This window comes from Mastigoproctus giganteus, chromosome 13, assembly GCF_048544385.1.
Source record: "Mastigoproctus giganteus isolate SK-2022 chromosome 13, ASM4854438v1, whole genome shotgun sequence".
Lineage (NCBI taxonomy): Eukaryota > Metazoa > Arthropoda > Arachnida > Uropygi > Thelyphonidae > Mastigoproctus > Mastigoproctus giganteus.
Window position 1 is genome coordinate 43,119,994 of NC_143587.1, and position 12,741 is coordinate 43,132,734.

The following is a 12,741-nucleotide window of genomic DNA, read 5'->3' on the forward strand; positions in this document are numbered from 1 at the left end:
ACCTTTACAATAATAACATTTTCCAAATGCAGAGAATAATTGTCTTTTATTGTTGTAAATCTACCCAAAGTGCATGTATCAGTATATTTGCACAACCACTGTCGATGCTAAGTTTGTAATAATTTATTTTTTATTCTATAATCCTTCTTTTCTACATTCTTTGAAACATAACAGAATCTAAATTTGAAAGCAATACTATATTGCTTTCAACAGAAGACTCAGGGCTATACTAGACGAACACATGAAGCACGAGTGTCAGTTGGCATCATAAACACCCCAAAACAGCAAACTACACACACAGTGTTCCTAATGTCAAATCGTTTCAAACTAGATGGAGCACCTCTAATGTTTCACTGGATATCACCAGTGGCACTTTTTCTATTCCCAGTTTCAAGACGGATGTTGTTCAAGATGGATGTACTGCGCACTTATGGATAGTGTTGATTGCAAGCAGAAAAATAAAATGATGGTAGCTTCATGCAAAAAATTCAAATAGGTTAAAAACAGGACAGTTTTATATTATGTTTGAAACACACAGGAAGTCTCCCGAGAAGTTTTTTATTTTTTATTTTTCTGAATGTCGATACAGTTTTGATGAACTGTTAATTAGTGGAAAAAAACCCACAAAATGTGATACTGTGGAAATCACTACCAATGTTTACATCTATGCTTTATGTGCTGTACCGACAGGCCAACTCTCCCTAATTGAAATATTTCTGAAATGTTTTCTTTGTTTTTTTTTACCCACTGTTTTCTTTGTTTATTTCTACCCACTATTCTTATTCAGAGATTAAGGTATTTGTAAGACTTGGTGTTTGACAGGATTACTTTCAGTAACATAAAGGGCAACTTCCTGTTTTATTTTACCACATGGGACTTCTCAGAATAAAACACCTCTTGTTACTGTCTTCCTAAGTAACGAGGCATTATTTCCAGATGGAATATTGACAAGTACTTTCCGTCCCTTTGAAGCAGAAAACATGCTCCACTACCCACATTGTAACGGATTACTTTCCATGCAATAAAGGATTAGCATTGTTTGATTTTACGAATGTCCGTGCAGAGTTTGTTTTCGAAGTTTGTAACACAGCTAAAAATAGAAATATTATCTTTAAATTTCATTAGAAGGTCAAATATACATCCAGAAAGGGTGCTGTACCGATATTGTTCCCTAAAAACATTTACAATAAAGCAAACTTTTTTTTATTAAATGTGCATTGCAGAGTTATCAGTTTTACACCAGTTTTTCCCATCTCCAGTGTGGCTTCTGATAGAATTTTCTCAATTTGTGTTAGTAGATGCAATACACATTGAAGAAAGGAAGTATGATCTTTTTGTTTTTCAAAAACAATCTGTTACAAATCTTTCGGTCATGTTTTTTATGCCAAGAAACAGTTGTGTTCATTTTTTCCCCCCTGTATCATGCTGGTAACCACTCTGTACTTTGCAGCTTACTGCCTGCTTTCATTGCTTTCACAATACTTTTCAAAAAAGAAAAACACTATACTGAAAGTTATGTTTGAAATGAAAGGTTCAAAATTCATTTTGGAAGAAGACAGACTGCATGTGATTCTTTTTTGTTAACGACGACATTAGTTGTACTGTTGCAGTGAATATTCTTCAGCAGTTCTCCAATTACTGTTTTCATCTTATTTAATAATAATAAGGTTCTTTATTACCTTAAATTATATACATTCATGATACTGTACACAGATAACCAGAGGAATCTACCAATAAATTGTCTTTGCAAGTGAACAAACTTGTATTTCATTATATCCTGAAAGAGGCCTCTGAGGTTGGGAAAACTCATATCTAGGAAATTAACTCATACACCGACCATTGAACAAAATTTACTGTAACTAAAATTTTTAAAAATTGTATAAAAATATAAAACAAATTATTTACAATAAACTAATGACTGTACATTACGGAATACTAAAAACTGTAATAAAAGATCATTTACAATAAAATAAGGTAAAATATAAAATTAAAAGCGCTAAAAACCTGGAGCTTTCGAGAGCATCAGCTCTCTTCTTCAACAGTAATATAACTTTCTGCAACATCTCCTTAAATAGGTTCAGGGTACTTCCACATGTGGTATTTCTCTACGTGGTTCAATCGGCACATGGTCAGAACCGGAAGCGGAAATGTCTCAGGTACGCGGCAAAGAAAATCGTTCATCCGAATTTAATACAATTGTTTCAAAAATAGGATGAACACGCATGCCTCTATCTCTATTCATGGTATTCTTACTGGATGAACCAATCTGTAAATCCTCGAGCCATTTACGCTCCCAGTATCCGTGTGCATGATCCAAAATAATAGCGTCCTCCGGGGAGATTTGATGCTGCTTCTCCCAAAAATGTTCGGCCACGGCAGACTTACTGTAGTCAGCAGTCTTATGGCATTTAAAATGTTCCCCCAGGCGATCCCTAAGCCGTCGTTTTGTTTCCCCCACAAGGAGAATAGTGTAGCGAAAGCTTTATTTGACAGAGTAAGATCACACTGTACCACTTCTGAGGATAAAGAGAAAGAAATTAATCGTGTCACGGCAGAACTTAGAAAGTGCGGATACCCCTAGAGGATCCTGGATAGATACAGTAGAGGGGTGTCCGAGCGTAGGGAGTCGTTCGTCCCAGTAGCCACCGCATACATCCCCTACTATCCGGGCCTTACTGAGCATCTGGCAAGAATTTTACGGGGTTATAAGACACGCTGTGTACAGCTTCCTGGGCGGAGGCTGTGCACAGCTGTGTCTCAGGTCAAAGACCGTATACCAAAAGATCTCAGTAGTGGAGTTATTTATAGAATAGAATGCCCAGATTGTGGGGAGTGTTATGTGGGGGAAACAAAACGACGGCTTAGGGATCGCCTGGGGGAACATTTAAATGCCATAAGAACCGCTGACTACAGTAAGTCTGCCGTGGCCGAACATTTTTGGGAGAAGCAGCATCAAATCTCCCCGGAGGACGCTATTATTTTGGATCATGCACACGGATACTGGGAGCGTAAATGGCTCGAGGGTTTACGGATTGGTTCATCCAGTAAGAATACCATGAATAGAGATAGAGGCATGCGTGTTCATCCTATTTTTGAAACAATTGTATTAAATTCGGATGAACGATTTTCTTTGCCATGTACCCGAGACATTTCCGCTTCCAGTTCTGACCATGTGCCGATTGAACCACGTGGAGAAATACCACGTGTGAAAGTACCGTGAACCTGCTATTTAAGAAGATGTTGCAGAAAGTTATATTACTGTTGAAGAAGAGAGCTGATGCTCTCGAAAGCTCCAGGTTTTTAGCGCTTTTAATTTTATATTTTAGCTTATTTTATTGTAAACGATCTTTTATTACAGTTTTTAGTATTCCGTAATGTACAGTTATTAGTTTATTGTAAATAATTTGTTTTATATTTTTATACTATTTGTAAAAATTTTAGTTACAGTAAATTTTGTTCAATGATCGGTGTATGAGTTAACTTCCTAGATATTATATTTCATTAACTAATGAAACAGTACTAAAATAGAAGTAATATTTACAATAAATATATAAGGTTTAGAACTGAGCTTTCTGATTCTTCTCATCATTATATAGTTCATAATTAATGATGTAATGATGTTCATAAATGTAATTATGTTTCCAAACTGGAAACATCATTACATGTTTCCAGTTTGGAAACATTTATTTTCCAATTTCAATACAACACTTTGCCTTTATTTCTTTGTTGGAGTAATCTTTTAATGACGTGTTGTATGAGGGAGGCTTCCTTTCCACCTCACAAATAAAGTCCTCTATGTCAAACATAGTCTTCCCAAAGTATAATAAACGAACCAATTAAGGCGAACCACCCCATGTACAAGGAGAATGTTTCCTCAGGCTATACAAAGGTGGTCACACTTGAAATGCCTCCAATGGCGATGGCAGGCATTCAACGCCAGCTAATGTCGTACACTGTTGTCATTGGAAGGGTCCATCTAGTTTGCATGCCTTTACCCTGTTTCCTGTAAAACTGGGCATTGGAAGGTGTTGCCGACGCTGTGCTTCAAGCACTCATCTAGTATAGCCTTTAGAGCAGAGGTTCCCAAACTTTCTCAGTTCATGGGGACCTTAGTGTCTCAATAAATTTTTCACGGCACCCCTATGCCAAAAGTTCCGTTTATTAAGCAGTTAGGTCCAAACAACTTAATAAGTAATGTTGAAACAAAACTGTGAACTACCTTGAGCTAGTAGTTCGTGTGATGTTTCCATCGAAAATTTAAAATATCCCAGGGCACACTTTTGAGTTTGCTGTGCCACATAGTTTGGGAACCGCTGCTTTAGAGTATTATATAACTGCTAAGCTTCTTTATATCAGTCATATATTTATTTTAAAACATTCTTAAAAACACTCTTACATTTTCTTTTAATTGAAAACTGACTTGGTCTTAACGATATGGGACTTTGGCTGCGCCTAAAAAAGAAAAAAAAAAAAATTAAAAAAAGAAATAACTATAAATAAATATCTAAACAGGCAAAGAATACACTACACTTTATATAACATACCTGGTTGTAAAATTCTTGCGTGTAGGACTAGGACTTGGACTGGGAGAAAAGGCACTTGACCTTACTGGTAGACAGGTTGATGGGGAAAAACATTGCTTTAAAAATATAGGATAGCAATTTTTATTATGCCAAATAGTGACAATAAAATTACTTATACAATAAAGATTTTTTTTTAATCACAACATATATCATATAATTTAATTTCAATAAACTTAAACATTTTATCATTATTCCAAAACATGGATAAACAGATTGTTTTAATCATTAAAAAAAACACTATCCAGGAATGTATTCTGAATAGGATATCATTGAAAAAAATGAAAAACATTAATTAAACCTAACTAAGCTGTTATATACAGCTTAGTCAGAGAGCATTTCATAAAATAAAGGCATTATATATAAATTCATGGTTGAAACTGGGAAGCAGGAAAGATATTCTGATAACTTCATGTATTCAAACATCAAAGTGGCTGTTCCATTAGCCTGTAAAAATTAAATTTTCCACATTTCAACATAAGTCTCTGTCCAGTAGTTCATTTTAAAAAAATGCATTAATCTTTTGCAGTACCATTATATGAGTAATGCAGGTCAAATGGGAGTCAGATTGAGTATGTTGTAGGATTTGCCATTATTTTTTGAGAGAGAGAGAAAGAGAGAAAGGGAGTTTGAAACCCTTGAGATTTAAAACAGAAAATTCATTAATATCTGATATTTTTATTTTATTAATCAATTATTGATTAAAATTTGTTTATTTTTTTGGCATATCAGAAAAAAATATTGGAGGAAAGAAAAATTAGGTATTTTATCAGGTAAATTTTCAGAAACTGCAATTTTTGGAGAAAATAAAGGGCATCCTACTTGTATAATAATGCGATATGGATAAGAGCGAAGCCTTCTCCTTCAGCAAACACAATTTTAAAAAAATGCATATGAACATAGGTCTATTCAGATTTCACAAATAAGATACAGCTTCATAAACTTTTTTTTTTTGCATGGCAAAAACTGAGTTTTATCAACATTTAATTATAATTTATATATCTTTTAAATCAAACAGGTGTTCATTTTTTTTTTCCTCCTTTTAACTTGCAATCAGTGCATCTCAAATAGATAAACAAAAAAAAAAAAAAAAAAGTGGCACACAGGAAAAAATTTCTTATATATTTCTAGAAAGTTATTTTGTTTTTTAAAAATTTTGCTTGCAGTATACCAAAGCTTGACATTTTGTGAATGGATTGCATTATTACATGTAACTTTTTAATTTTAATTAAACATTTTCATATTGTGCTTTTTCACATGTCATTTTCAATTAAGACTCAAATAATAAAAAAAAAAAATCAAAAGTATTAAATATAAGCACGTAAGCATTAGTTACTTTTATTTTACAGTTTATAAAACTATAAGGGTGCGAAATTTAAAAATTAAATCATCCTTATTTCTGCTAATATCTTAAGTACAGAAGTAGAAATATGCAGAAACTTTTATTAATTCTGCTGAATATAAATTTAAAAAAAACTATAAAAATACAATATGAACATTAAACTACAGTATTAGGCACTTCCATTTAAAAGTTGATAAAATTATTAAGCTTGCCAAATTTCAAAATTATGTGAATGTACATATTTCTGCTCATAGAGTATATGACAATATGTACAAACTTTTATTAATTGTTCTGAAAATAAAAAAAAATCTTTTTTTTTTATAAATATACAGTATAAATATTACACTATTTGGCACTTCCATTTTAGAGTTAATAAAATTAACCACCAAATTTCGAAAATACAAATCAAATGCACGCACAGACACAATATATATTATATTTTATGCTAAATTTTTGCATTACTGTATTCTTGTTCTTATAATTCTCAATACTTAGACATGACCAAACATATCATTGATATGTTTTTTTCAAATAAATAAATGATAATAACTGAGGCAACGAACTCATTTTTATATAATAAATCATACATAAAACGAATAGAATCTAACTTAGCATATCAGAAGAATCTGTAATTTTAATTTTAAAAAAAAAGTAGAACTTATTTACTTCACAAACTTCTTAAACTCAACACAAAAATAATTACAAGAGCTCCAAGGAACAAATCCTATTGACAGTTTTCATATGTTTTTGGCTTTCAAGAGTAATTTTAAATAATTACTCTTGAAAAGCCCTGAAACATCCTTCCATGTTGAGATGATACTATATTTATGAAGTTAAAAAAGGTTGAGAACCTTGAACTAGCATGGCAACTGTTTGCTAATCCACAATCAAAATATAAACAAGTAACAAGAGCAGCACTTGTGAGGTGGCCCATGCCTATGCAGCACAAAAAGATACAAAAACAGGCATGCAGGACTGGTCAGGTTCTTTCATGCTACTATTCTGTGAAACATAAAAAACAGCTTTAAAAAAAAAAACTTGACTATTCTATCCTAATTGTAGTACATCTTTTACACTTTGTGCCAACTATGAAAGAAAAAAGATATAAGCATTATTTTTTTTTTTAATAGAGTTTATTTTTAAATAATTTTATCAAGTCCCTACATAAATATCAGGTCTCAAGAATTAGCAACATACCAAATTCAATAACCAACCAAATATATTATTTCTTCACTGTACACTTTCCAACAGATCCATATCCTAGTTAAAATGACAGTTCCAACCCTGTGTACAATATAATAATTACCACTTTGTCAATATTCTTGGTTCATAGAAAAATAGAATAAAATACTGTGGCAACTTGTCTAAACCATTGCGCAAACTTCACGTTTAGTCAATGACATAGGCAAGTTGTCAAGATAGAAAACATGAATGAAGTTAAGCAAACATCATGTTAGATTGCACAATTATTCCCAAATCTATTTTATTATTGACTTCCTTAATTTTATTGCATCTCAAAAAGCAAGCTTAAACAGTATCAGCAAAAAAAAAAAAAAAAAAAAAAAGTCTAGTTCTTTGTCTAGTTCTTTCATGAATATATTCAAACTACACAACTCCACATCAATTAGACAAATTTGTTCCACCAACCTTCAGCCAACTACTTGCTGGCTGAAGGCAAATTCCTACATATCTATCCTGCAACCATACTTCCTCAATTTGAACTTGTACAAACTGAGGGGGTATGGTTGCAGGATACTTATGCCCTCTCACATGTGTTGTCTGAACAAGAGGAAGAATGTTACCAGCATTGAGCTTGCTCAATCCACTCAAAGCCTTAAACAACTCAATCAGATCCATCATCTCACAGATGTCTAATCTTCAGATGCTGCAATTTGCAAAAATTTGAATCCCTTTCCTGGTAACAGCACCCTTTGTTTCCCCCTTACCAATCTTATTACCTTTCTCTGTACTGTTCCAGCAGACGTACATCCTTCCTAAAATGCCTCCAGACTGTAATACTCAAGATGTGGCCTAAGCATTGCCTTATGCAATGGGATAATCATCTCCTTATCACTACTATAAAAATTCCTGTATAATACATGTTATAATCCATGTTTAATCCCTGTATAATTCTGTTATCATTAATTTACCTTGAAAAGGCTTTTGGTTACATTTTTGCCTTTACTTTTACTTTCATTTAACAATCTCAACATCTGGTTTTTCTTTCAGGATTTCTGATTGGACCATTCGCACTGATTACTGATTAGCAGGGTTCGGATTTTTATGTATTATCATATTCATTTTTCGTTTACATAAAGGCATGAAACAGTGTGTCCGTGTTACATGGTCTGAGGATCATAAAGAAGCGTGTTTATAATTTCATATTTCATCATATTTTACACATTAGGTCATAAATTCAAAAAATATATGAAATATCCTATTTAATAGCATATTTTATACTTGTTGACATAAAATTTTCATATTTCGTCTTACGATAATCAACAAATATTTATTAGATTGATTTAAAATATATTTCTAAAAAACTGTGGGAATTTACATTTAATCATTTCACATTCCAGCGTGAGCGGGCACGAGCGTCTAAATCCCAAAGTTATTTCAATTGGCTCTTTAGTCACTCAACAACATCGTAGTGTAATTTTAGCTATAATTTAAAACTTTACAGTAGTTTCGTCTTATACAGAGTTCAACAAATTATTTGTTCAACTTATTTTATACAGTAGAAACTTCAGCTGTTGGCGAAATGAAGACAAAATCGAGCAAAACTGAGCTTTTTAGAAAACAGTTTTTCTTTTAGAAGAGTCTAAAGACACATACCAAACGGATGCAAAAATAATATACTGCAACGCGTGCAATACAGAGGTACGGAAATTAATTAATAAATATAATATCGGTGTAGATACACCACAGATAACTCTTAAAGAACAACTATGATAGTAGCGTGAAAGGCATCATTTTGTCTGTATCTCATATTGTGCTCTTCCTTCACGAGTTGCCCATGTATTGCACTACTTCAAATAAGTAATGTTTCACTAATAGAGAAGACTTACTTATTCTCAGTGAGTACCATCTAATTGTCAATTTCTAAGTTTCTTCAAAACCCCAGATGGCACCATTTCAAAGCTAGTTGGCATTTCATCGGTGGGTGGTGGTAAGACAAGTAACAACAGTCTTCTCCATTAGTGAAGCATTACTTATTCGAGGTAGCGCAGTACATGGGCATCTCGTTTTGAAGGAAGAGCACAATATGAGATACAGACAATATGATGCCTTTCACACTACTATCATCGTTGTTCTTTAAGAGTTCTCTATGGTGTATCTACACCAATATTATACAAAATCTTAAACTCTTAAATATTATGCCCTGTTGCATTTAGTTTATTTAAGCAAATAAATTAATTACCTGGTAATAGATCTATCATAATTTTTATTTTTTAATGCTTCGATATATGGACATTCCAAATTTAATGCTCATGCATATTTAGTTTTTTCATATAAATCGAAAAATAATAATAATTTTAATAAATAATCTTAAATAAATATATAAATATATTTTTAAGGTTCCGTGCACGAAAGTATCCCAATTACAACAGCATAATATTACTGCTTTGTATGAAGCGAACATAAGGAGAAGGAGAATTTCGGGGGTGCCTACTATATAGCAGCTGCTTACTGCAGAAAACCAAAAAACACCAGATCCATTCTTTGCCGATTTATGCTGCAAATATTCCTTGGAACAAAGTGAAGAATCCGGTCTTCAAAAGCTTCTTGGAAAAATACTGCTCCCGAAAAATTGCTGACAAATCAACGTTATGGAAATATTACCTTAAGTACTGTTATAAATCGGTATGCTCTCAATGATTTTATTAAATAATTTATTATTTAATAAAATCCAAAAGACTGAACACTGTGTAGGCTATATTTTTATTAATTAATTTTTTTTATTTACTTATTATTTGCAGTGTCTAAACAATATTTGCGAAGATATTGGAAGCAGCTGTGTGTGGTTGATGAAACCATGGATTGTGAAGGCAGATATATAGCTTATTTTATTGTTGGAAAGCTTGATTCAGATGAACCATTTAAATCGTATCTCCTTGCATCAAAAGTTCTGGATAAAACTAATCATGCAACTGTTGCTAGATTCACCTTTTGCAGTGATGCATCTGTATCATGGCAGCCAGTGCTATGTTGCCATTTTTGAATAAAGTCCCTCTGTACCGTTTTGTTTCCGCTGTTGCGACAGTGTTGTTTCCTTCATCATTTCTGTACCTCATAAGGTTCCTTTGGTATGCTTTTCGCATATGCAAAATTTCTCAAGTTTTAGAGGATATGGCCGTTGAAGGACTTCCTCTAGCTCCCGATGTCATTAAGGCATTTAATTTTGCCCCGATCACATCTTGTGATGTTGAGAGGTCCTTCTTTGCTTACAAGCGAATAATAGCAGATGATAGAAGGAGATTAACTCCAAAACATTTGGAGTGGATACAGGTATCGCAATGCAATGGAAAGTACTTAGCAACTTAAGTGTTAGTAGCCTAGTACCTTAGCCTATACATTTTGGTTTTTGTATGTTTAAAAAAAATTTTAATGTTTATATTTCAAAAAAAAAAAAAAAAAAAAAAAAAAAAAAAAAAAAAAACTTGCAAATTGTAATATTTTCGTTATATTTCGTTAAATTTCTAACGTTATGTTAGAAATTTGTAATTCTTGTACCCTGAACGAATAAAAAAAGTAAATGTAAATATTATTATTTGTACAGTACGTAAAGGTAAATTATTTAGTCATATTTAAGGTCATATTTGGTTAAATTTAATGACATGTTTTCATCATGTTTTGACATTTTTAAGGTCATAAAAATAAGAACCCTACTGATTAGTAACAACAAAGTAATCAATGTTTAATGTGTCTCTCCAATCTTCTTTCTCAACCAATTCTCCTCCTCAGGATATCAGAAGATATTCCATTAAATACATCAAATGTCTAACTTTAAGTCCTCTATTCAACATGATTTGAATGCAGATATTTTGGGTTCTCTAAGTCTGCTTAATGTCTCTGAATAAGCATTCTACATTCAAGCTGCCCTTCTTCATGCTACAGACTGCTGTGCTAGGAAGAAAATTTGCAGATCTAATGGTGTTCCTTGGTGGACAGAAGAACTTTCAATTTTATTTCAAAGTCCACAAAGCACATAAAAATTTCCACAGTGTAGGTCGTGGCCAGAACTTCAGGTTAGAAGACTAAGAATATTTATAGAGAACTGAAAAGAGAATATGTAAACGCAATTGCCAAACAAAAATGTGCCTCATGGAAAAAATTTAGTTCAAACTAAAGGAAATTCTGACCTGTGGGGTCTCTTATAAAAGATTAGCAAAAATAAATTTAATTTGCATGATATTTAAGAGGGGCATTTGAAAATTTCATGGCCAAAGTGTGAAGAATTTATCTGAGGAGCCTAGTAACATGTTGCTCTACAACATTTTCAACCCTTTGGAGTCAATCCACTTTTGCCACTTATGCTGCAATCACTGATTCCAGCTGCAAAGAAAGTTTCCTCTTGGGCCTCCAGGAATGCATCCATTGCAGCAATGATATCATTGTCACTGGGAAAATGGATGCCAGCCAGGTATTTTTCCAAATTAGGAAATAAGTTAAAGTCTAATGGTTCTAGACTTGATGAATATGGAAGATGGTACAAGATTTCGAAGATACACTCATGCAGTACAGCCAGGGCAACGTCAGACTTATGAGCAAGAACGCTGTCCTGGTAGACAATATGCTTGTTCACAAGATTTGTGCCCCTGTGACTGATTCACTTTTCTGAAGTTAATCCACTAGCAACAAACTACCATCATACCAAAAAATTATGCCATCACCTTGCCAGCAGAAGAAATCTTGGCTTTCTTTAGGGGGAGAAAACAGTTGAGCTCCCACTGTTTGGGCTGCTCCTTTGACTTTTAGCCAGCGGGTGTTTGATTGCTGGAACAAACTTCCATCTGTCGTTGTAGAAGTTGATAGCTTAAATAGATTCAAGGCAGAACTTGACAAACATTTGGAGTGAGTGGATGGGTGAAATAAGGGGTGGTTTTTTTTTTGGCTGATGCTATATAAGTTTGCTTTCTTGCATCATGTGTCTTTGCTAATGCTAATGGTCTGAGGTGGTAGATGACTCTCATCGATCGGTGCAATACGATCACTTTGCTTATTGGAGGCTTGAAGTGGTGAAACCCATGTTTAGTCTCTAAAGCAAAGTTTCCGGCATGTCACCCCCCCCTCCCCTCCCCCATACTTCTCCTTCAACCCATGCATGTTACTAAGTACTATATGTTTTGATACCTTTCTTGTTTGAGGTTTTCATAATTTAAAAAAAAAAAAAAAAAAAAAAAAAAAAAAAGGTTTACAAAAATCATTTTTTATGTTAATTCAGCATAAATGCTCTGTGAAGTTATGCATTTCTTAGGGTGGATGCAGTATGTAGATGAACACATTTACTAATAGCACAGTACATGCTTTATGCTTTATTCCATACACTTGCACTTTTTAAATTAAATTTTATTTACCTTACTCAAAATTAATATGGAAAGAAAATAAAGGTACATTGCAAGTGTGACAATTATTAGTGAAGTACCCAGAGTTCATTGCTGGGTCCATTATTGTTTTTGTTATTTATCAATGATAGTGATGAAGGTACATCAGGCTTAATGTCTAAGTTTGCAAATGATGCAAAGGTTAGCAGGGTGAATAATAACAGTCATCAGGGTGAGTTTATTGCAACAAATGTACGAAAATTGGGTCGATGAC

The 12,741-nt window shown here is 33.1% G+C and overlaps 1 protein-coding gene across 3 annotated transcripts in view; it reads right to left on the bottom strand.

Annotated features, from left to right (window-relative positions):
* The window catches only part of LOC150075991 (P2R1A-PPP2R2A-interacting phosphatase regulator 1), a 155,149-nt gene that overhangs the window by 22,155 nt on the left and 120,253 nt on the right, over positions 1-12,741 (bottom strand). For 2 of the 3 annotated variants that reach the window (XM_090387132.1, XM_090387130.1), the window contains 2 exons: positions 4,545-4,639; positions 4,397-4,452 (listed from right to left, as the gene is read on the bottom strand). In XM_090387132.1, the coding sequence (XP_090243258.1) occupies positions 4,397-4,452; positions 4,545-4,639 (151 nt within the window). The remainder of the gene's footprint in view (positions 1-4,396; positions 4,453-4,544; positions 4,640-12,741) is intronic. The other variant, XM_090387131.1, reaches the window with a different exon arrangement.